Below are 26,080 nucleotides of genomic sequence, written 5' to 3'. Positions count from 1 at the left end.
AATTAACTTTCGCTTTGTCTTTTTTTTTTTTTTTTTATTGCGCTGTTACTGCATACGTGTGGCCGAAGATCACAAAGTAGGTTACTGTACGTGTATGATAATACCACACATTCACACGACGCGACGTTGTAAATTTTTCAACAGTTTTTTCGAATAGATTCACGGAATTCGTCGATAATCAATATCCAATATCCAATTAACAAAGTCCGTTATCTTTTCATTTGCGCATATTTACGTTTATGTTGTATAATTTTTTGTTATCATACTTCAATCACGAAGCTCGTCGAGCTAAGGCTTCAGAGGAATGAGAGGCTACCTTGAAGAGTTATGGTGTTTTTTGTCGCTCCTCAAACGAGTGAAGGACACCGATGAAAGTTACATAAGATGTATGTACAGAGTGAGCAAAGAAAAAAAAAGTGGTCATAACTTGAAAAAAAAAAAAAATCTGGTCACGCTAACGAATTCTCAAAAAATCCTCATTTGATGAATTATTCTGGAAGAGTAGTGTACGACTTTTACGAATAAAAGAAAATCGTTCACCTAATTTTTTTTACCTAGAACAAAGTTTGTGCGAAGAATCTTAGATGCGTTCAGCTTTTATTCACCCGTCAATGAATGTAGATTTGATTTTTTCTTGCCCATCGAGAATGAATTACACGTAGTGAAAATTGCCATCATCGGTAAATAGTATGTATACGTCGGTTTGATGAAGTAATTAAAAAAAAAAAGAAAAAATTCTCGACGCTGCATATCGCGTATTAATATAATCCATGTAGGTATGTAATCGTTACGAAACTGACAATAATTGCGCGATTGCATTTTCCTTTTTTTTTCTTTAATTAATTAATTTTTTTTTTCTGCTTAGAAAAGCAGAATGCATCAGTTTGGAAAGCGAATGAGACTCAAGCGCGTCTCTGAATAAAGATCTTGAAAAATGACCATAAGTTTTTTGTTCTTTGCTCGCATCGTTGCGTTGCAGATGCGTTTCCCTGTCCGGACTATCGGTTCGAAATGTGTCGCACTTTGCCAGTGACGGCGAGTTGCCGACCTCAGCTATAACTATAGCGGTTTCATACCTTTAGACGCGGATAAGACGGGCAAACGACGCGTTTTCACTTTCTAGGGGGCATATTTTTACTTCCACATGCAGACCGCACGCCCTCTAGGAGAAAGTCTAGTGGAATATCCTCGGCGTGAGTGTTCCATAAGGTGCGATTACATGGGACCGGACGATCGATCGAATTATTTATTTATTTATATTCCACCATTCCGGTTTTCATTTCCAGCTCAGAGACCGGCCTCGGCGAAATCCGAGAACTGCGTTTCCTCGACTGTTATTCATTTCATTATTCACTCTATCGCCTGCTTTTATATTTTTTTTCGATCCACGTATCATAACATCCGATGGCGAATCTCTGTACGGAGAGTTGAAATCCAGTACGATGTTACTCGATGTCGAATCTCCAAAAGCTGTGAAACAGCGGATGCGAAGCGGTGGACCGAATCGGCGAAAAATCGTCCGATTATTATTACCCTCGAATATTTCCGTGTGGTTTTTTCGTCGCCCACCGTATATCACGAGCTTCTTGCGACGCCCCTAACAGCGACGCCTGCCGCATCGCCGGCGCTGCATCATCCCCTTTAAATGCTAAAATGCGCACTCCGATACCTCCCACACTGCACGGTGTAGTGAAGTCTGGTATAGATCCCCAAATTTAATATATCCACCCTTGCCGCGCGCATATTCCAGGTTCTTGATTCCCGAGGGAAAGCAAGTGGCATATATATCCCCCCTCTGCGTGTGCACTCTTCGTACAACGGCAAGCTATATTATTCTCGTCTCCGGATGTCTATACCGGGCATTTCGTGCCAAATCATTCTAGCCTCGCGTCCTGACCATCCCTCCGGACGCACAAAAAAAAAAAAAAAAAAAAAAACTCAACAGATTCCTCGGGAAAAATATGAAATTGCCTCATAAAGGATGCAATTCTCACCGTCGAATTCATGAATTTTTTCCGCGATGAACGCGATGCCGGGTTTGAAGTGGTATACACCATCTGATGGAAAGAAAGAAGAAGGAAGCAGATAAACAAAGATGGAAAATTAATTTCTTCAATTTCGAAGTAACAAAAAAACAGTAAGAAATGTAAAGTGGACCCAGGTTATCGTACAAGTGATTTGGAATAAAACGCCCCGTGTGTACCACCAAACATGTGGCTGCAGTGAGGGAAGATAAGTTCATGTGAAAAATGATCACGTACTAGCTGTGGACGAAGGAACCCCTCGGAAATCAGCTTCGGGGTACGTCCAGCTGGGGCAACTCTCCCTATCCGCTTAAGATCCTTTTAAGGGAACCCTCGGAGAACCCCAAATAGTTGCCTCGCTCACAGGGCGGCTAAGTGATAAATGTGAATATTAAACATACATGTATTACAATAGTTTTAAAGCGGAACATTTCGTGCGAAGAATATGTGTGCCCAATGTCTTACGTTTTTTCTAGACGTTTTTCGTGTAGAAATTTTTCAAATAATTTTCTCTGGTATTGTATCTGCTCTGTACCGTCAAACGAATTTCGTGGCACCCGAAAAGTATAATGATGACGATAAAAATGATACAAAACAAAATCATCTCCTCTTCGCTATCAACCTCTTCAAACCTTCCTAGACAACCTATACTAGCTTATAATTGGCTTTGTTCATCCGCCCGGATTCGGAAGCCTCGCGTGTTCGTGGCGTAGCTATATCCATACGTATCTCACATTCGATGCTCAAGTTGTGGCGTGAACGTCACTTGCTACGTACTACAGTTGTATAATGTTCGACACGTGTTACATTCCCGTAACGTGTAGATGTTCAAGTATGCGTCTCGATCGCAACGTTATACATATATGTATACGTACAGCGTTATACGGTATAAATCTATGAATTGCGAGGATGCAGTTAAAAAATTCACACGTTCGGTATGCCGCTGGAAAATGTGTAACGGTCAAGGTTGCGAGCCGTGAACAGGTGATTTTTTTAATGGAACACTCTTACTCGCGTTACATACAATTTTAAAAACCTTGAAGCGACTCCACGTGTGTTTTTACCCGCGCGCACGTTAACTTTTGTAAGTTTAAAAAGCGCGACGCGTCGATCGCATATCTGGCCTCTTTGCCCAGTTTTTGTTCTCCGCAAGGAGGTTACGCGGGTGGTTTGAGATGTTTGTTTAACATTTTGTTATTCTCGTGTTTTTCAGGTGAGTCGAGTGCGGGAGTGAAAGATAGTGAAATTGTGCGCTGCTCGCTTCTTTTCTTCGATATAGACCCAAATTCTACGCATCGTGAGTACTCATACCCATCGTAATTACACCACAGAGTGATAAATTCCACGCTCACGTTCTCGAATCGTCGTCGGTCCTGTATTTTTCATCAATGAACGAACACGCGGCCGATGTCCGTTGAAAACGATGATCTGTTTTTTCCAAATCATGGAAATTGACTCACAACAACTTTTCAATTTTACAATTCGATTTTATCCGACACGTTTATCGCTGATTTTTTTTATTCGTTCGGTCGCACGCGACTTCTAGTTTGAACACCCGGCGCACGTATATCCAGGCGGTTGAAAATTAATCGTAATAAGTAATTACTGAAGAACATTTTATGTCTAATGAGCGAAAATAGAAAGAGAGCGTCAGCTTGCCTGCGACCAGAATTTCTCGTACCTGTAATGGATTTCTCCTGCACAGTAGGCGAGTGTGCGGGTACCTACGTTTCCACGCGGTCTACCGATTCTCATCGATTATCAGATCTGATGATCGGGACCCAATCCAGCGGGAAATGAAATCAAATCCTGTGGAAAAATGGAAGCAACTGGAATGCAACTAGAACTTGCGCAGTTTTAAAGTCAATTCCGCGACTTCTTCGAAAATGCGGATTGCTTATCGACTTTATTTGATAACTTCTTTCCGCTTCTTATTCCAATGACATTCTCGATGTTCGCTTGCGCAAGATTCCAGAAATCATATCTCCACAATTTGTTTTTTTTTCTGAACGTGAATTCTCGTCATTTTTAAAACATGAAATTTTTCTGTCCACTTTTCTTCCGTGAATTACAGTTTCATCGAAGATATTCACAGCTTCTGAACAGAGACCGTCCTGTACAAAGCGAATGACTTCGTTATCGGGATTCGTCAACTCGAACGTATATTTAGCTAGGGCCACCAAACTATCTGGCACAAGCGCGGAAATAGCGACGTTGTTGCATATACCTATGTACAAATGTTTTTTTCAACTCGGTGCAGCTGATTGCAGTCTGATTTAATGGGAACGCTATTTATCACTATAAATACACCTGCGCTTCTACCCACGGGAGAAATAAAATTCGCTTTGTATTTTCTCATCCCTCCAAATTCTTCCTCGCTACCGAGCAGTTGTAGTGAAACAGGGAGGGTCTCCCATTTCTGACGGTACGACCGATTATTATTTTTTGACCGAACGAAACGATCGTCAAACAACTGCCCACAATGATCTTGGTGTTTCTAAATTTTCAGTTTTTTACGATGACAGAAATTTGCAGAGTTCCGCGCAAAATTACGCGGATGGAAAAATGGCGATTAGCCACGCGGACGCAGTCGACAAACCATGACCCTGACTGTCAACGACTGAACTTTCCTCGCCAGTATCAAAGTTATGCATAGCATTCGTGTGTATCTGTAAGGGACATTACATGCCGAATAGATCGGCCTTCAATTCCGAGTTTGTCGATTCAGGAGGAAGAAAGATATTCAGGGATCCATGGCAGCATTGTTTACGTGAGCAATAAAATTATCGCGAGACTTGGATGAGAAAAAAAAAACAATGTCCAATGGTCAGGGCCGCCCGAGATTGGAGGCGATTTAGCATGGTAATGCCCCTCGAATATATTTGTATAATTATTTTCCTCGGGTCAGAGTAACTTGTACGCACGTGCAGCTTATCGGTGCAATTAATTGTACAGAAACACACATACATAAAAGGTTATGCAAGTCGCATACGAATATCTGAACTTTCTCTCGTTTCAATGGAGGAAGAAACAAATTGCAGATAAATAATGCGTTTCATTTCATGCAAAAACATCCTCACTCGTGATTTCTTTCATCAGTTTTACAGAGTACAGAAAGACCACTTTGATTTTGACCTCTCGGAAGGCGATCTTTGACGAAAGCAATCCGACGATTGTAGTAAAATTCTATCTCCTTTTTTTTAGCGATGTTATTAGCGGTGTTTCGATTAATTCACTGTACAAATTAATATAATCTTGCAACCCTGAAGCGATAACTCTTAGCTTCGTCGTATGAACTGGATTCACCGAAAACTAATAACACGAGTTCTCTCGCGGTTGTATATCATTAACTTTGAAACGGATCGCAAATATACGATAACCAACTAATCTCACGGCGACGATAACTTTGCAAGCATGCCATGCAGATTCGGATATTATACCCTCGCGTTGGGTTACGGCTCCTCTTTTTTTCATCCTTGTTCTTATTCGTCTTCTTATTCTTCTACTTTTTTCTTCGAAAGTGCCTTCTTTCGTGGGAGTGGACTTCGTGCTTGGAATTTTTTAACCCCAGTCACTTTTCCCCCCGAATAATACAAAGGACTTTCCCATCTTCGCCTAGCCACTTTTCGAACGATCGTCCGCAAGTTTCCTATCGCCTACAAAGTTTTCCCCTCATGTATACCTCTCGGTCCGCATTTACTTTTATCTGCCGCATGTATTCCGCATGATTTTATACACCGTTAAAACTGCAATGCTCACCTTTTGCTAATTTAAAAGAGGAGTCCTTCCTCGTGACAATAACGGTGTCGATGTAGGTCAGACGTACATACCTCCGTTCCAAGATCGTAAATTGATCGCACAATGGACCGTACATTCATATTCGGTATCTAGTTACCTAGAAAACTACGACTACGAGGTCGATACTTGGGTACAGGATCAATTTCCAGGTCGTCCTTGACCGCGGCCGCGAGACGAGCGACGAAAAAAAAAAAAATTCAATTCAGTAACAATTCACGGCAGTCAGTTGTAAAGATAATTCAATTTGAGTTAACGGTCGTTTATCCGGAGCATAGCTTATTATCTTCAAGAATTATTACATATGCATGTATATCCAAGCTATGCGTTACTCTACCTTCGAAAACTTCAACTTCGTCGAGTCCCGCATGAATTTCAATGCGAAATTTACCCGCGAGCGCACACCATTGTTCCTACGTACGTACGTACGTACAAGTTTAGTCGGTTGCAAGTAGTGGAGCGCGAAGTGCACTTCGGTTTCGAGATTAGTCACTAAAGTTGGTCACAAAACCCAAACGCGCAACTTCGCATTATCATTATTATATAGTTCGTATTATAACGCTGCCGCTGCTGCTGCAGACGGTTAGCTAATTACGCAAACGCTATTCCTGCTGTTTTTTTTTTTTTCTATTTGCTTTCTTACATCATCCAATTACTCCCACGTACAATACGAACGACCGAATCAGCGATACTCGCTTTTCATCGCCGTAATTATTATAAAATTTTGGTAAAACGGTGATGAACAATTTCCCGGAAACTCGACGATCGAAAATGACGAGGAAAAATCGCGTGGATACCTTATGTGCGTTACGAAGTATACGCTATACAATGCGTTGGAAACGAGGGTCATTTACTGCACTGCCATGTGACAAACCCTGACAGATGGTTGGAATATGTAAGTAAACGGTACGCAGTTGTTATATCTACGGTAGTACGTAGGTACAACGTTACTAACTATTATAGTCGAACAAAATGACTGACGCGGGGCAATTGGTGAGAGCTAGGGTTCTTCGTTCCTCCTTATTAGCGCTAATGGTGGCCGGCCTTCTGCAGACTCACTGGTGCACAGCATCACCCGGTCCACGCGTATTATTAAGCGTGAAAACACGTCGCGTAAAAGACGCACGCTTTGTTTGTTTGTTGGTTCGTTCGTTATTGTTTTTATTTTTTTTCTCGCTTTTTTTTCTACCGTTGTTTTGTCAGAATAGGACACAGACGACGAGAATGTTGCAGGAAAAGTTGGACGAGTCTGCAGTCGAGAATTGCATCACGTCAATCGTCGTAACGAAGTCGTAACATAACGTCCGTTGGTTATCAGGGGAAGAAACATGGAGAGTGAATTTACCCAATTTCACTCGCCTGCCGCGCTCGAGTTGTTTCTGAACTTGATTAAGAACGAGGAGCAAAGAGACGACTACGTTGAAGGAAAACCGTTTAAAAATAGACTCCACTTTCGGTCAACCTTCAATCTCTTTCTCAGAACCATGTCTGGAACGATACCGATTCTAAAATTGTTATACTCTCTTCTTTTCATCTCATCGTCGGTGTTGTCCATTCGTACTTGTGAATGAGAATAACGAATGAAATTGAAAAATTTTTCTTGGCCAAGAAAAGAACTCACTCGAATTCATTCCGTTCCCTGTAGATTATTTATACGCGGGATTTTCACTGGAGCGTTTGATCATTGTTCTTCTTCCCTTCTGTTTTCATCATGTTTTCATTCGATGAATATCAAATCGTACCTATACCTTTTTGTGCGGCGAATTTGAAAACCCTGTGTGTAACACGTGAATCGGGTACCTTACTACTTTTTAAAAACCGGGTTGCAAGCGATTGTGCCGGATAGGTGGGGGTACGTACGTACGTGAACTCTACTCGTTCGGAAGGTCTATGAAATTTAAATGGGTATGCAACAACGTACTTCACCCACTATATACTTAGTCGGTTGTACGATGGTACTTGTTACTCGTGATGCTTCCCCCAAAAAGTTATAGAATAAAAACTTTCTTCCAGAGTGTATAATGTTACCTGAAATCTATGCGATAACAAACTTTTCAACTTTATCATTTTCCCTAACACTCGCCTACAGTCCGACCAACTCGGGGTTCAACCACTTCGTCGCATCCCGATAGAAATATCAGCCCATAAAATGGAAACCCGCTTCGACACGACAATGACTTTGATCCGAAACGGTCTTTGAACTGGGTCGAATACAGCTAACGTTAATTCCACTTCGCGTTTTTTGGCACTTTCGCGACACCCTGTTTCGCTTAGTTTCTCTCAGTTTTTCGGCCCATCCGAATTCTCCGTTCGACGAAAATAACATGGAAAAGCACACCGACGCCTTTCTTTCTTCGCCCCGGTTTTCTTGGCGTATATTTTTTTTTTTTCCGCCCCATAGTCGGCGCTCGCTTTTCTGCCGAGGGAGTCAGAGCTCCGACCCGGTGCAGCTCACCAATTATCCAGCGCTCCAATTCCGAGTTGACTTTTCAGGTAAGAAAGTGTAACGTTGTGTGCGCACCACGATAGCCACACTCATAACGCATACGGGTGTGTATTATAGATCGACCGATACTGTACGTACTTGCGATGATAAACGTGTCTTACTCGTATATTTATAATTTCTTGATTAATGCCTTTTGAGCAACCAAGTCCGCGTTATACCCGTGGCGATCGTCGAGGCGGCGCTACTTTGAGTTGTTCGTGTTAACGTCCGACGTCGTATTACGAACTCTGGTTTATAATGGACGGAAAGTAAAGGAGAAAGTGTATCTCTACGAGCACTGTTATACTTGCCTCAAAGAATTACACTCGATGATATCGGCTCGTTCGAATGGTTTCAGTAATTACCGACCGTACCGAGCCGCGCAAAACAATTGATTATTTAAATGAATTTAATTCCGATCGGTGTTTCGTCAGCTTGATTGCGGTGATCTCGGAAAATGATTGTATATAATGCAGCTACAAGGATACGCGTACAATAACATGACGTGAAACCGGATCTTGAAAAAATTCGACGTTTTTTTTTTCCACCAAATTCATCGAAAATAACAAGTTTTCTTATCCCGTTCCAAATCTGTTATTTGCTTCATTTTATAGACATCGCGCGGAATTCTTTCGTAATTTTTATTCGCTCTATCCGCACGGTTTTTCCCCGATACGTGTCGATGTTTTCCTGCATCCCCGTTATGCTTCTTCAATCGCGATATCATTCGTATTGTTAGTTCACGTACGTGGAACGACTCGACCGCATTTTTATTTCATCGCCAGAGATAACACTCCTCTTCATTAACCGCACGGAGATTTCTTCATTCCACGTGCAGGTTACGAACGTTCGTTGCGGCCGTTTAACTTCGTGCGGTTATTTCACGCCGTATAATAAGGTGTCTTTTATAAACGAGAACTTACGCGACGACCCTGTAAAAGAAGCTTTGCGCTTTTTTTCCTTAACATATTTATTCAAGGCCAATTTTGCACTTCGATTCTTCTTCCAACTGCAAATGTTCGACGGTAGCTAGTATAGTAGTAACTTTTGAGAATCTTTGTTTATTTCCCGCAAACTAAGCAACGATTTCTATGAAGAGAAACTTGATATTTCGAAGTACGGCTTGAAAAATGATGTTCACTTTAGCTGATGGTACTCGGTCTTTTTTTTTTGCATTGGGAGCATCTGTAGCTCCTGGTAGCAGTTTAGAAATCTCACGATTTTATAAACTTTGGCCGGAAACCGAGTACCTATTTCTTGTGCAAAATAGCTGTCGCGATAAAGTTACTTACATGGGTTGTAACGAACGTGTAGCCCTGAGAAACAACCGAGCTGGTTCGTTAGTTTTCATTTCTTTTTGTTAGGAAGAAAAAAAAGAAAAAAAATAATAATTCTCACTAGTTTTTGCCTATTTAATATTATACCACACATTTACGCTGCGCTGTAGTTACCACCGCTTCAAATATTCCCACGTTCGATTTTCCACCGATCTGGCCGATCCGTCAAGAAAGTACGCAATGGACGTCGCGGCGACTCCGTGATGTCGTAGGCTCTACGTGTTATCTGTCATATCTGTAATCACGCGATACGTGTCTACTTACCGATTTTGTATCGCGTCGCAACGTTCCGCGATACCCGTAACAATACGAATTGTGTAAAATGAGAATAAGTATTCAAAACATGATCGGGGTTTAATTATCCTCGCGATTAAAATCAGCCGGGGTACGCGAATGGGTAGGTATATACGTTATACGTACGTACCGATATTGCATAAATCGATCGGATTTCATCCGTAACGCCCGCCTCGCGGTACCGGGAACAATGCAGATTCCGCTACACGTACAACGTACGATAGGTACGTATGCAACTGAAACAATGTCGGATTACTTTTCATTCGATGTATAATCGATGATCGAACTTGTACCCGCGTTGCACGGCCCTTCGCGTCTGCAGAAAAGAGATTCGCTGGGTCGGACGTAATCGGATCGGTATGATTGAATAGCTCGACATGCATTATTATAGGTATGCAATGCCGATCGTAAGGCAACAAAAAAAAATAAATAAAACGAAGAGTGCGAAAAGTTTCTTTCACACCTCACGGAGAGTGCCTACCTGTTTGCTGTACCCGCGTATACGTGGGGGTTGAATCGAACAAACTGCAACCCAACCCCTCGGAATATCAAAGTTTTTCACGATAAAGTTTCTTATCGAGGCAAGAAAAATTTTTCAACCATCCCTTCAATAATTTCTCAACTTTCGTCGGGTTTCCAAGGTTAAATACACTTATGCGATATTTATAAGTGCGAGAAACTTGAACAGCCAACACCTTATACGGCACGAGGCGAACATTATTATGTCATTTGTGGAATCTATAATTAATTGTAGAACGATTAAATGATTTAATCGAATGTTGTTTTTATGTAATACATGAAACGATCGGTTTTATGGGACTGTTAGCAAATATATACGAAAATTGTCACACAGTGTGCGAAGATCATCTCTTGTTGCGTGGCAGTCGATGACTTTCAGATATATCGACACGAATACGAGTCATTCAAAAGCGTGGCATTGCGCTGTGAATCTCTGCATTCATCATTGTACAGCGCGATAACTTTTACCGAATCAATCGAAAACTTATCGCCATTTTACGCAAGCGTGGAGCGGCTGGTGGTGGACGCGAAAGTGTTCAAGTATTCGAATTATATTAATATATATACCTCACTCCGGTAGCTTTCGAACTGACCGATCAAGCAAATAATTCCATAAATATTTTACAATACCGGCGGCCCTGCAACGCGTTACGCGATCGAGGGGATGAAATTTTTTCCCGAATCATCGAACCGAAATTTGACTTCTGAGCCCGGTTTTTTACAATCGTTATGCTAATGACACATGTAACTCAAATTATGCGTACGCTGTGTAACGGTTCTCGTACACGCAGGTATATAAAACGACGCGATGATCTTTATCAGAAAGTTGCGACCGTGAACTTGATTTTGAAAGTCTAACGATATTATCATACTCGTGATGTAACAAATTATTCAAACTTCTCTCCGAGGCGATGCGACATTCGAACTATAATTATTTCATTCACTCGGTTGTTTTTTGTTTTTTTTTCTTCTTTTATGCACGGTGCGTTTCGGGCCAAATCATCTCTTGACCGCAATTAATACGACCTTGAACTTTTGTGCTCCGAAATGAAATGATTACGGAATTATGAAACGCTCTACGCCACAAAAATCATGCCCCCGAAGAAAAGCGAAAAAATTGCATGTACCCGATTCGAATGATTTTATTACGATGTACTCGACGTCGGTTCGACATATAAGCGAGAACAAAAAATGAATAAAACGAAACAAGATAAAAATACGAAGAGGAGAAACAAAAACAAATTATAACGTCTTCAACTCGCACCACGTGAAAGTTTATATTCACAAGCTCTTATATTCCACGTCATTATTACCATTAAATTTCTCTACGAGGCTGTAAACTGCAGGTGGTGCAGGATCGCATAGTTCAAGTATTCGCGCTAATCGTGGAGTATAAAAAAAATTCGTAATATTTATTCCACTATTTTCATTATCACGAAGAGGAATGTTCAGTTGTGATTAATTAAGGTCTGCGAGGCGGTTAATTAAAACTGCACTTACACTTGAAATGATCGGTCGATGGTTTGTTTTCAGCGATCGCAAACGTCCGTACGCGTGTATGAATATCGTTGAATCTCACGAATAATCGCCTCTCTTTTTAACATTTAACATCTTCGACCAATTTTACATAACGAGAGAAAGCAACTTTTCAAGTCCACGTATAGATGCATATACGTGTAGTATACGTCGGTCCGTCCGCGTGAAACGTACATGGGGATGCTTTTTCTACGACGTATAAAAAAAACGAGAATTACCTCTCCATTTATTTGGGCGACAGCTGTTTTTTCTCAACACTTTTTCTCAGGGTCGGAAATGGCTCAAATGTTCTCGTTATTCAACGACGGTGTCTCATGTATACATCCGAAAGAAAGCGGACATAGTCCGAATACGAATCGTGATCTCGGTGGAAAATTTTGGTCGCGGAAAAATTCCCACGATCCCCTTCATCGCGGAATCTCGACGCGGTATTTTTGAAAATTTCTTGATCATGTTTTTTTTTTTTTCTCGTTTCCTTCTCCAGAAACCAATAATTCAAGGATTACCTTATCACCCGGCGAATTCGAATTTCGATGAAGGTGTGTATGGGGCATTTCGTAATGCGTCCGGCTCTCGATCTCACTATTTTATACGTGAGATTTGCAAAAATATGGCCCAACTATTAATTAGGCTCTTGCACAATTATGATCGTTCGAAACAAATCCAACCGATTGTGAGGAACGAATGAGAAGCAAGTTTTGAATTCGACATTATATATACATGTGTATCGGGATATTCATTGAGCCGGTTGATTTACACTCGATATTTTATGGAAATTTCAAGCTCACCGCAAAATCGGCTCCCGATTATATTATGATTATCACCGTCGTTACTCTCGTTATGTCGAACGGGGGATTACAGGCAGAATATGGATTTTCTAGATCAGCCATCCCCGGGAGTTTGATGGCCCGGCTGTTATAATAAAGGGAGGTAACACGCGTGTGTTGATCGCAGCATGAACCGAGTTTGTAATTTATTTTAAACGTTATTTGCCTAATTTCGTAATTTTCGCTTGATCGACCTGCGTCAAACTGGATTTCCTCAAAATAATAGCTGGCGGTTTGTCGAATCGATCGCATGGACGTCGATCAACCCCATACAGCACCGCGCCGTCGATATTCGATATTCGATATTCGATATTCGATATTCGAGTTTCGATATTCGATATTCGATATTCGATATTCGATATTCGAGTTTCGATATTCGATATTCGATATTCGATATTCGAGTTTCGATATTCGATATTCGAGTTTCGATATTCGATATTCGATATTCGATATTCGATATTCGATATTCGATATTCGATATTCGAGTTTCGATATTCGATATTCGATATTCGATATTCGATATTCGATATTCGATATTCGAGTTTCGAGTTTCGATATTCGATATTCGATATTCGATATTCGATATTCGATATTCGATATTCGATATTCGATATTCGATATTCGATATTCGATATTCGAGTTTCGATATTCGATATTCGATATTCGATATTCGATATTCGATATTCGATATTCGATATTCGAGTTTCGATATTCGATATTCGATATTCGAGTTTCGATATTCGATATTCGATATTCGATATTCGATATTCGAGTTTCGATATTCGATATTCGATATTCGATAATCGATATTCGATATTCGATATTCGATATTCGAGTTTCGATATTCGATATTCGATATTCGATATTCGAGTTTCGATATTCGATATTCGATATTCGATATTCGATATTCGATATTCGATATTCGATATTCGATATTCGATATTCGATATTCGATATTCGATATTCGATATTCGATATTCGATATTCGAGATTCGATATTCGATATTCGATATTCGATATTCGAGTTTCGAGTTTCGATATTCGATATTCGATATTCGAGTTTCGATATTCGATATTCGATATTCGATATTCGATATTCGATATTCGATATTCGATATTCGATATTCGATATTCGAGTTTCGATATTCGATATTCGATATGGAAGGAGGGAGGGGGGGGGAGGGGGGGGAAATAAAAGGAAAAATTCCCACGATCCCCTTTATCGCGGAATCTCGACGCGGTATTTTTGAAAATTTCTTGATCATGTTTTTTTTTTTTCTCGTTTCCTTCTCCAGAAACCGCGAACGTTGTCGACCTTTTGGCAAGTTGCAGCGAAAACTTTGGCCATCGTGGATTCCGAAGTTTTGCGGACTCGCCGCCAAGATCTCGTAGGCAAACAATTTCGAACAGGTAGAGAGTTGTAATACATTACAGTCGTCACATTGATTTGTATCGCATTGATTAAACTCTGATGAACTCAGTCATCGATCGGCCATCGAGTAAATACCCAGAAATTACGTCCGATATTCCATTACCGTGCGTTCGACCTTTCGCAGTTGATTATATTTAGGACTAATTACATACAGTTATCTACAGATCCGCTTCCGCGGTCTTATGTACCTACGATAGACTCTGATTGCGTATTGTTTGGAATTAATTATCGGTCCGTGTCTGCGGAGTAGGTAATCATTGTTTCGTTGTTTTTTTTATTAAATTCGCTTTTAATTGTCATTTTTAATTCTACACCGATCACGTAACGTCCGTGATTACCGACTCCACTCGGAATAGTTATAGGAAGTATCAAGGGGAAAAAAAGTTTTAATATTCTTCTAATGAGAAACAAATAAAATAATCTAAGCGTACGGCAATGCGATTTTTCTTTAGATCATTCTTCTGTAAGAATAAAAATTTCAAACTTCTATTTCTATGTCTAATTCTTCCGGGAAATTATAATTTCAAGGTTTCGTCTCGCCAATTGATCATTCCCACTTGAGCTTGAAAACGCAGGTAATCCACACTACATTAATTAATTACATCTAACGATGAGACTTGACTCAAACTCGACTCGAAATTTTTTAATCACGGTATTTTTCGTCGTATAAGAATATTTTTTATCGATGATCCGCGCCGACGTACCGTGGGATATTTTTTCAATTTATTACGCTATCGTAAACCGAAATGTATTCCCGCTTCGCACAGCTGAGCAATTAAATTCTGACAATGAGAGAAATTTGAAGAATTTTTCGCATAGCGCTCGTATTTCGTTTCCTTTCATAGCGAACTCGGATCTCTCTTCTTTGTCCGCGACAATAAAGCACGTGTACAAGCAGATATCGAAAACCTTGAATTTGATATTAAAAAATAGAATTCGAGTCGTCCGATATCGAGTGGTACGTGAGATCATTCCGTCTAGTTTGGATTCATAAATTGGCCTAGTTTGCCCGCGAATGCTGCGACATGCGTTCGCTTCTTTGTTTTATTTTTTTTTTGATCCTTCAATTTCTCCGCGTGCGTTTTCCAGCCTTGAATCGTTGCGGTTCACCTCGTATACACATATCTACTAATTAATTAATCACCAGCGTCAGAGCCGCCGTTCGACTCAAGTGATCAAGACCGATGCATGACGTATATTGGTACGGCGTTACTCGTTATCAGAAAGCATGAACGTACGTTGAAAGTGGACCTTCGACAAAACCGACGGTAATTGAACAACAATAAAAACTCTGGCACGTACACGCGCCCATGCATGTGTTCTGATCTAAGGTGATTTTGATTTCATGCCTATCGTAACATACTTCGCTCATTTCTACGTAATTTTACGTACGTTGTGCGATGTGATAATTCGTGTATCCTTGGTTATACACCATTTGGTGAAATCGAGTAAGGTAAATACCAACTCGACGTGAACGCAGACGTCATGCGGGCACGTCAACCGCTCCTTCCCCCAGCATGCTGAGTGGACCATTTTCATCCACAATGCCGATGGGAATAATTAATTTGAAACGAACGAGCTGCGGTTGTCAGAGTTCGCAATGGAACAACGAGGAAAAACGGAGGACGACAGATTTTTCCCATTTCGATTCCTTTTTTCTCTGGCGTATCCATGCGTTGTTCAGATTGCACGCCGGTGAAATGCCTCGGTGAATCGGTAGCCTCGAAAATCGTTGCTTTCGAAACACTGCGTGGTTTACTGCGATGTGGAAACATTCACGCAGAAATTTTCCAGAATTCGTTGACGCGTTCGCGACCGTTGCAAAACAGCAAATGTTTTTTTACTCCAACGGTTTTGTTATTCATCTTTTCAACTTTTGATCGTCTTTCGACATTCCGAGTTTGAGATTTTCCGAATCTTGCGTTCCGTTCGCACCGGCGGAATCGGTACACCGGTTCACGAAGGAGATACGGTCAATTAGCGAATGTCTGCAACTGATTCTAGTACTTTCTCGCCTTGGGGACGCGCTTATAACCGGCGAAATATAAGCCGCAGTGAAAGTTACGAAAATTCGTAAATCTCTCGCCCGAGGTTTTAAAGATCCGATAAATCGCTGTCCTCCCATTCATTTTCAACGCTCACAGTTTTCTCCGTGGAAAATTTTTCGTCATTTCACACTTTTCAAAACGAAGAAGAAGAAGACAAAATCCAAGGGGGTGTGCGACGCGAGAAACATCGTATTACATCCGAGTGAATGTAGAAGAGAGAAAAAAACCGAACCTCATTTTCTAGTTGAAGCCTGAAGTGGTTGATCGACGTCCATTCGATCGATTCCATAAACCACTAGCTATTATTTTGAGGAAATCCATTTTGACGCAGGTCGATCAAGCGAAAATTACGCAATTAGGCAAATAACGTTTAAAATAAATTACAAACTCGGTTCATGCTGCGATCAACACACGCGTGTTACCTCCCTTTATTATAACAGCCGGGCCATCAAACTCCCGGGGATGGCTGATCTAGAAAATCCATATTCTGCCTGTAATCCCCCGTTCGACATAACGAGAGTAACGACGGTGATAATCATAATATAATCGGGAGCCGATTTTGCGGTGAGCTTGAAATTTCCATAAAATATCGAGTGCAAATCAACCGGCTCAATGAATATCCCGATACACATGTATATATAATGTCGAACATTATACTCACACCGTGAAAAATTTCGGCAACCGTAGGTAAAAATGTGAAAGCAAAATTTTTTTAACCTATCAGGAAAATAGGTCGAGTTTAACTTTGAATTATGTTCAATGGAAATTATGTAAAAAAAGAAAAAGAAGTCATTACGCCTCCCAAAATACGTCGTTGAATTATCGTAGAATCGATCTCCAGATTTCGCTTTACAATTTTGACCTTCGTCCTGATTCTACACAGGGAAAAGAACTTCGAAGTACGTGATTCCCGCAACTAGATAAAAAAATTTTCAACGGTTATACAATACTATAAATCACGCCTAGACTAAAAAAAAATTAACAATCAAATGAACGTGTAAATTTCGCAACGCCGTTTCTTTCATAATTCTTTTTACCGTCGAATTCAAAACCTGCTTCTCATTCGTTCCTCACAATCGGTTGGATTTGTTTCGAACGATCATAATTGTGCAAGAGCCTAATTAATACTTGGACCATATTTTTGCAAATCTCACGTATAAAATGGTGAGATCGAGAGCCGGACGCATTACGAAATGCCCCATACACACCTTCATCGAAATTCGAATTCGCCGGGTGATAAGGTAATCCTTGAATTATTTTTATTGCGAAACGTTTTAAGAGCAAGAGGTGAACGAACGATATACTTGACATTTATTTCCTGCAGCATGCATAACTTATGCTGCAGGGTCTACCGAAGTGAGAGCATAATACGTTATCCAATATTATACGTCAATATATGGGGCGCTCCATGCCAATTCGACGAGCCTGCATGAGTCTCATTTTCAGTTTTTCCATAGGAAAAATTCTTTCCTTTTTCCAATTCATGTGGTGACAATCTTGAATAATTTTCGAGAATACAGCGTTGAAAAAAAAAATTAAAGAAGTCAACGAATGATCGAATGAAAACTGGGTGATTTACAAGCTCTACCGTTACGTAAAATTTTTTTAAACGCTGTTCGAGTTGACACGGAATGCCCCATATAAGTATACGCGCGAGGTGGTGAGGCTCTTACTCGCTAAGGCGTAAAGTGCCTCCGGACTTTGAATTTTTGATGGAGGGATTTTAAATGTATGTTTATAACGTGGGTTTAATTCACCTGCTTGTGCAGTACACGACCGAAAGATATTAGCATGCCGTTGGCATGTCATTATAAAACATCCTTTACGTGTACCTTTTTTTTTTTATGCGAGATACCGAAGAGTACGTTCATAATATAATAACAACGTGTTAACGCATATAATGTGTATATTAATTCATCAGAAACCTCGTCAGAAACGCAACCACACTACCGTCTCACATTATTCACACAAGGACAAGTTACACGTTCTACCGCTCCAATTTTTAATGAAAGTTTCATCGTTACAAGAGTTAGGATTGTCTGTTGCATTGATTTTTTTATTCATTTATTTTTTTATTATAGTCAAATACATCCTCACCAGTTCTAGAGTCGGTAATTTGAAAGTTGATAGGTTTTTTTATTTTGCATCGTACAAAATTTAAGCGGCGAAGCGAGGATCTTCGTCGAAAAAAATACACCTCATTCAAGGAATTATTGTTGAAATTAATAATTCACCGGCCATTTTTATATCCAAGGTTGAAAAAGGAACTCACATTAGTTCGCCGTAGCTCTGTAAGTATGATGGATTTATTTTTCAATCTAATTTCTACCTGCGGCTGAAAAGCAGATCCTCAGGCATTGTTCAAACTTTGCAGATAAATTCAGCCCCCGTTGATCCCAATGGGCTCTCATCAATCCTGCTCCTACTTTCACGAAGTCGATTATTTTCAACGCCGAACATGCCTCATTTGAGTATCTTCAAACTTCCAAACTTTCCATTAAATATAGATACAATGGAAATCGAAAGATACGCGATTCTTCGATATCTTTCTCTCTCCCCTTGAATCGTTCAATTTTCAATACTCTCTTCGCGAGGTAACCGAGGGTAAGAAAAACGTTTTAAAATCCGTATTTTCCCATGAAAAATTGATGGTCGATAATTGGCAATGATCAGCCTACGGACATTTATTCGTCGATGGAAATTTATGTTTAATTCTTCCGAAGACCGTCTTCTGATCGCCTTATTTTTTTCTGCTCAGTAAAACGAAGGCGAGCATCAGGGTACCGGGTAATATTACTGGAACCGAAGCGTACGCGGCGATTCTGGAAGAAGCAGAACTGGTTGTTAGTGATTAGAATCCCGTTAACTATACGGACATGCGGATCAGCTGATCGGCAGCGACCCCCACGTGTTCCTCTAAATGAATTTCGATGCAATCATATTCATGTATTCATTGACCGCGTTCCAACAACTACGAGAATAAACGACAAAGAGAAGAGTGGGCGGATGCTGAATTCTTATAGAAATTTTGAATAAATTCAATAGGATTATTCGAAGCAGTTTCATACACACCTCAACCATGACGTCGAGTTGTTCTTTTCCTCGTCATCCTAAACGGAAACAAAAAAAAGAAATTAAACTCATCGGCTGCACGAAATTTTTTGTTTTTATTTTTTCAATTTAAAATCAATGGGTTCACGTCTATTATATCAGAGGTAAAAATTTATCTACCGGGTGTAAATATCCGATGAACAAAGTCTCCAGAATTTCTCTGGCGTCGCTGGAGTGCCCGACATCGATAAAATCTTGCGTAGCGTTCGTGCCCGCGTCGTCTAAAATCGCTTCATCGCCGCCTGGATGCTGTGGAACGAATGTCACGAGATATGAACGCGTCACAGATTATCGAGTAACTTGGAACCTCGGGTGAGCGCGGTGGTAAAAATAACCGCCGCGCTGAGCGAGACTTCATCAATTAGAGATAAATGCAATTAATTGATTTCCAACTCGCGAATGGTTATCTTTAGATTTCTGTTCGATTCGCGTGTTTCGATGGAAGAGAAAAATTTAAATGAAGAAAATCAGCCTAGTCGAATCCCAACCCATACCCCGTCATACCTGGTCTATGTATTTCGTAACGTCATAGACTTTTCCCTCGATAACGATCCAACAGGATTCTCTTCCGTTATGTCTATTTATTTCTTCTAATCTGTATTGTACCGCGTCCGCCATATCGTCGCCGATGAAAATAAAATTAGGTAACAGTCTCGCGATTCGAACGTCAGACGGTTAACCGTTTTACAGCCGACTACCGACTCAACTGGCGATACTTTCCATTACGAAGTTCTTTAACTAACAGAATTCCCCTTCTCCTCGTACATGTGTATGAAAAGTCGTAACGACCCGTCGATGTAAGTACATCCGGCGAACTCGATTCCGACGCGATATATTTATTTTCATCGTATCGATGTGTTTCGAAGATATCCATAATCAAAGTCACCACCCTTCTGTACACAATTTAGGTGCTAATCCGTCACCCTCGGTAAATGAAATCGATCCTGTTGGTCTCCTATGCTTCGTTTTTGATCTATCGTTTCGTTATAATGTGCGGTCATCATAAAACTATCAATCTCACTCCGACTTGGCTTTGCACTCGCAAGGTCATCGTTGTTGTTTCACAGGTATATACGTATATATATGCAATCGGTAACCGCATAATATTCCAGCTGCAACTACCCAACGCGCACAAATTTACTACAGATGATAGCGGTGCGATACTCCGTAAGTTTGATACGAAATTCATTCGACACGTCGGTTTTCCACCTTATCAGCTGATTAACGTCGTTCGTCATCTCTGACCTCATTTTCACATACATACGATAGCAAAAGCCTGTGAGCAGCGAGTTTTTCATTCGAGGGAATTTAATTGGGTTGGATCAGCGGTGATGTTTTTGTAGATGCCTCATACCGCGATATAAATACTTCCATTAAAAATCACCTAGACATCGTTCGAATTTCTCCTTTCATTTCCTAATTGTCTAATAAGCCTCAACACCGTCAGCATTGTTCTTACCGAGATCCATCGAGAAAATGACTCGATCTCCATTATTCGTAATAAAAAATAATGAGAATAAAAGACAAGTTATAAATGGCGGTCAGGGTCACAGCTGGCGAGGTGATTCGTCATGGGAATACCCTGTATGTGGGTGCAAACTTGCGGAGACATATATATTTGGAAACTGAATGGTTACACTCGACTGCACACATGTGTTCCACGTTGTCGATTAGTTTGTTTAAAATGTTATTGCCGTTGATAAAGAAATATTAATTAATTTCTGTTTGATGTGACTGCAGTCCACGATCTCGTGCGCCTCCGTATGTGGGTAATCGATTAAACATACATTCGATGCTCGCGCACGCAACGGTGTGCGTAAAATGTAATTTTATAAAGCACATCGGGGGTAATTGATCAAGTACTTCTGAAGAAAAAAAAAACAGAAAAAGAATTCCCTCGACCTGAATAATTCTAAGCAATAACCACGGGCTTTAACGTACGCTAATTGCGCGCGATTACTGAGAACCGGTTGATTCGCTTTTTATATTTCGGTGAGCAGGGAACCGAATGTGCATTCAATCACATACTCGACTACTCATACAACATGATAGGGGAGACCGGGACGATACGCGGGGACGTCGGACTAGCAGGGATTTCAATATCGTTTTCCTGTTGCTTCTAACGAACAATTTAAGCCCATATGATAACGTACTTCTAGCCTTACAGATGTCCAATTAATTATATCAAATAAAACTCGAAGGCTGCTCAATTTCTCTGTCTACTTAGTTTTGCATTTTGAACGGAAAATCCGCGATGTGTTGATCTCGTTGCGAACAATTTGTCACCGTAATTAGGATCAACCGGAAATGATTCGAGGCGCGCGGAGATTTCAAGAGCGTTGACCTCAACGATGTTAAGTCACCGTCGTAACGTGATACACGTTGTCTGGTTTTTTGTTCTATTCTTTTCCAATTGTGTCTCAATTGTATTTCCAGATCGACGAAAGACAAAAGAAATTTCAAAAGTTGTGACGATCGACTCAACGGATAATGGGAATCTTTATTACATTGATACAACTTTGCAGTAAAATAAAAGGCAATTGTTACTGGGAAACGGCTGTCGATTGATTCACAATTCTATCGCAGCACTCGCGTTGTACTTCTGTATCAATTTTCCGCGAAATCATCACATCACAGATATACGAATGTCAAGTATAAAGAAGAGTTCATCGATCGTGTTATTTGAATTAGTTTTTACTTATAATTTTTTCCATCACCTGCTCGATGTATACATGGTGTTCCATTTTGAGGAAAGTCTGAGTCAATTATTTGGAAAAAGAATAATTAATCCTCTGGAAAAATACTTCGGAACGAAGCTGCAAAGGTTTGAAAAAATGGGACACCTGATTTTTCATGTTTCGATTTCTTTTTTGTGTTCACCTTTTCTTTGTCTCCCTCGGTTCGCGGAGGGAATGCAGACTCGCTGCCGCAATAGCTCGGGGCGTGGGGTTGGATCTCCTGGGTGTTGTCGATTCTGTTCAACCGCCTGAGTATAATCATCACTCCTGTTATGTACGGAAACACCAGACGGGTTGCTAATTAGGCCGTTAGTTCTACGCCTCCGGGTTCCAAATTGGTTCCGACGACTCAGCAGATCAAAGCTGGGAGGTCAGAATCAATTTGCCTAATGCCCAGCCAACGGGACATCTAACGAGGACGTCGGAGGGGATTCGATCCTCCTTGTGCATAGGATTTCCAATTTACGCTGCATTCGTACAGTTTGACAAGGTGGAAAATTTTTTCAATCGTCGACGATTAATTTCCAATCATTCGATTGTCTTTTCGCCGATGAACTCCCATTCTCCAATTTCGTGCAATGTTCGATTGAAATCGGACACCCTGTGCATGGATGTAGTCGAGCCCTGTTCGATGTGTAGCCGATACGCCTGCTCTTACGGTTTCACTCGTTTCAGTGCTCGGTTTTATTAATAATATATATTATTTTATCGCCCCATTTGCCATGGGAATACGCGCTGACTATTAGTCCGTTTGAACGTTCCCACGTAAAAGTTTATGGGTGCGTATAAGCTGGTGGTGGGCGCGATAAAGTGGTGCCATAATACAGCAATAATTAGTATATAATACCTGATTACTAATTGGCGTTTAGGAATATCAGATAAAGTCTAACACGCTTTCCAATTAGCTTCGACGATTAAGTAGATACCATATGATTCTCGATTATAGAATTACCTCATGCATAAAGTTACCCCGTATCGTTACAAGCGCGATATCTGCAGACCAATGTTCGTTCGGTACAATCCCCCTGAGGGATTTCATTCCAGAATTTTGATCGATCGATCGAGAATTTGGGAGTCGCTCGGTCAGCTCTCGGTTCGCGAAACAAACAAAATTTTCACGATTGGTTGTAAAATCGACGGCGTAAAAACAAGGCGAATTTTCGAGCGCATTGGCTGCAGGAGCCGTTCGCAAAACCATTCACCTTTACACCCTATAAAAATGCTATTTATTCTCTCAGGATATTCTCGACCCGATGCGGTATGGGTAAAGTTCAATTTCGAAAGTAGCTTAAGGTCAGCTTTATACCGTCGGCTACTAAAACTTTACACCTTATCGATGGTAGAGATTAAATTATTTGCCGTCCGACTTCCCTGTAGATTGAATGATTCTCTCTCCGCAGCAACTAGCGAAAAATAAAAACATCTCAGTTCTGAATCAACCGCTTCGTTTTGATTTGATTTTTCATTTTATCTTCAGCATCGATGTTCGGTATATCTGATATCTGTAAATGCTCAATCGATGATTGACCTTTCGATCAAGGTCGAGAAAACTACAGACATTTTAGTCACTTGAAACTTCCCCTGGTATTCGAGTATTTTAATCGCCACAGTCAGGGCTACTTTAAAATGGAACCCGCGTGACGATGATAGCTCGATAAGAACAGCCCTGGAGAGTTTGAATAATCGAGAGTCGGAACTCTCTTCTTTACCTCTGACATTTGGATGTACATTATACTTTTTTTCCATGATTTACCGAAAATACATTCAGAGAATGAAGAATTTTATCGATTCTATCGACGATTCTCAATAATTTACGAGCCGAGATCTTTTTGTTTTATCGTTTTTTGACACACGTGAGTTGCATACAACTTTGTCGACGAATTTTAGTGATCTAGAGTCTCGCGAATTTATACGCTATGATACTAAACAGGAATCAATCTCAGAATTGGGAATGAAAGAGTAATAAAACCTCAGTTGGCTTTGTAAATTGAAATCAAGCGCTTATATAAATCCAAAAGTAAATTCTGTAGGGACTGAATCGAGTAGAAAGCATTCCAATGTCAGGATGTAATTGATTGAAAATTGCAATCAGCGATCTCTTTGTTCTTTCGATTGAATATTCGTTTGCCCCCAACAAGCCTCGACAATCTTGATAGCCGCGGGCCACACGAATTGCCGATTGAATCACATGCCGAGATCGGTCAAGCATACACGGGGCATTTTATATTTGGTAACTCGACCCATCACCAAACCTCACAATTTCCATTTGCGGACGTTATTTGCGGAAAAATATCGAAACGGTTTGAACTTTTCAAAATTCGCAAATCACCCGGAAAATTCTTTATTTATTTTCAGCCACGAACGTACAGAAATTTTTGCTACGCAGGTGCACCTCAAAGTTCAGTCGAACGTGAATGAGTTGGTAGAGAGAAAAGAAAAAAAAAAAAAAAAAATTTCACACACCTGAATCGAGTGAATTTTTTTATGCATCACCACGGTCGCAAAATTGTTTGAGATTCGGATAAAATATGCATGAGCCGCGGCCAATTTTTATTTTATTTCTACCTTTTTTTCTTTATCATCTCGAGGCGACGTCAGTCTTTTTGATTGAGCTATTCAAACCAATGGTATATCGAAGCCATAATCGGTACCTACCTCATTTCGTATGCGAGTCACTTGAATCGCCAACATGGTAGGTACCCGATTCGTTACTTTCCATTCGAAAGTGTAAGAGGATCATCGTTTTTCACTACACAAACTACAGACATTTCATCCAGTGTACACATGTGTTGATCCTCGTGAACCAAGACACCATATGTCTCTCTGTTATGACATCAACCACTGCAGGGAGATAAACGAGGGCGCCGCATCGTTAATAACGTAAGAACAAAAGATCTCGTCATTCGATAGAACTGTGCAGACCGCGATGACGCTGGTTAGAAAATGTGCGGAAGGTTTTCAAACACGTATTACGTTATAAAGGATGTTTTATTGTCAGTTAACGGTAATAATTTCAAATCTCGCGACCTCGAGCACGGGAGCCATCTGATTGATGATCGGAATAATTGGATCTCTCGTCTGGGTACCAAATGAACGAAATGTGAATTTTTTTCCCTCCGAAGAACGGTCAGACTCGGACCGTTATTAATGGAGAGGAGAAATTGCCGAGGAATAATGCAGGGCAGTAAAAGTCCAAAGAGTCTAGCGAAGACATGAGGCGTGGTGAACAAAAGAAAAAAAAAAAAAACTGTCTTCGGAATATTTTTCTTGCTCCTCCCTTTTTTTTCCATCCATTTCCAGCAAAACGAAACTCCCGTTTTATGTCCCTTGGATAAATGATCATTGCGAAAGATTTCGTTCAGTGAACGCAGGACCGACTTCATCCATCTAAGACCGTGACATTGTTCCGAATTTCAACTACTGTATATTTCGTTTCATCGTGACCGGAAGTTAATCAACATTTCGTACACCACGTTTGTAATCGGCATAAGATTACATCGATCGTCCGTTAACCTAGCCAATAGTCATCCCACATCCCGAAGGAAATTGATTAACCTTGGAAGATAAACGTACGCTCGGCAACTTTGTTCTACCGTATGAATAGATATATAAGTATACTGTGAGGTGAAAAATCACGGTCTGAAAGCATTGTCTTCGAATCTACAGGGGCAAGAACTTTACGGTTCGAAGAATGCTTATTCTTCGAGTAAACATACCGAACCACTTGCACCGGAAGTGGCTTCGAATCAGCGATTCAAGTAGTCGAGTCAATGCAAATTTATCCAAACATGAGAATTCCCATTGGTAGAAGATTTTAGTCTGGTATCTTGACGTCGAAAAATTACTGGATGCTTTTCGCAGATTACTCCACTTCGTTTCTCAGCTTTCATTAAAAAGTTTAATTGACGGTCCGAAACTTGAAACTTTTATACAA

The 26,080-nt window shown here is 40.5% G+C and overlaps 2 protein-coding genes across 4 annotated transcripts in view; one reads left to right on the top strand and one right to left on the bottom strand.

Moving 5' to 3' along the window:
- Positions 1-26,080, top strand: part of LOC105684095 (furin-like protease 2) — a 54,405-nt gene that overhangs the window by 17,709 nt on the left and 10,616 nt on the right. The gene's annotated exons all lie outside the window — the stretch shown is intronic.
- LOC105684100 (cytochrome b5-like) lies at positions 18,345-20,574 on the bottom strand. Its single transcript, XM_012397217.3, has 4 exons — positions 19,913-20,574; positions 19,529-19,657; positions 19,370-19,407; positions 18,345-19,119 (listed from the first exon to the last, which is right to left on the bottom strand). Exons 1-4 carry the CDS (start codon positions 20,024-20,026, stop codon positions 19,038-19,040), a joined length of 363 nt encoding a protein of 120 aa, XP_012252640.2. The 5' UTR covers positions 20,027-20,574; the 3' UTR covers positions 18,345-19,037.

Source organism: Athalia rosae, chromosome 1 (genome assembly GCF_917208135.1).
Source record: "Athalia rosae chromosome 1, iyAthRosa1.1, whole genome shotgun sequence".
In the NCBI taxonomy this organism is placed as follows: domain Eukaryota; kingdom Metazoa; phylum Arthropoda; class Insecta; order Hymenoptera; family Athaliidae; genus Athalia; species Athalia rosae.
This window is presented reverse-complemented; position numbering and strand designations above follow the sequence as displayed.

Coding starts and splice junctions, on each gene's coding strand:
- LOC105684100 (XM_012397217.3), bottom strand. CDS start 20,026: ATGGCGGACGCGGTACAATACAGATTAGAAGAAATAAATAGACATAAC. Junction 19,408..19,528: donor TCATCGGATATTTACACCCG/GTAGATAAATTT, acceptor GTTTCCGTTTAG/GATGACGAGGAAAAGAACAA. Junction 19,120..19,369: donor AACTCGACGTCATGGTTGAG/GTGTGTATGAAA, acceptor TGCTTCTTCCAG/AATCGCCGCGTACGCTTCGG.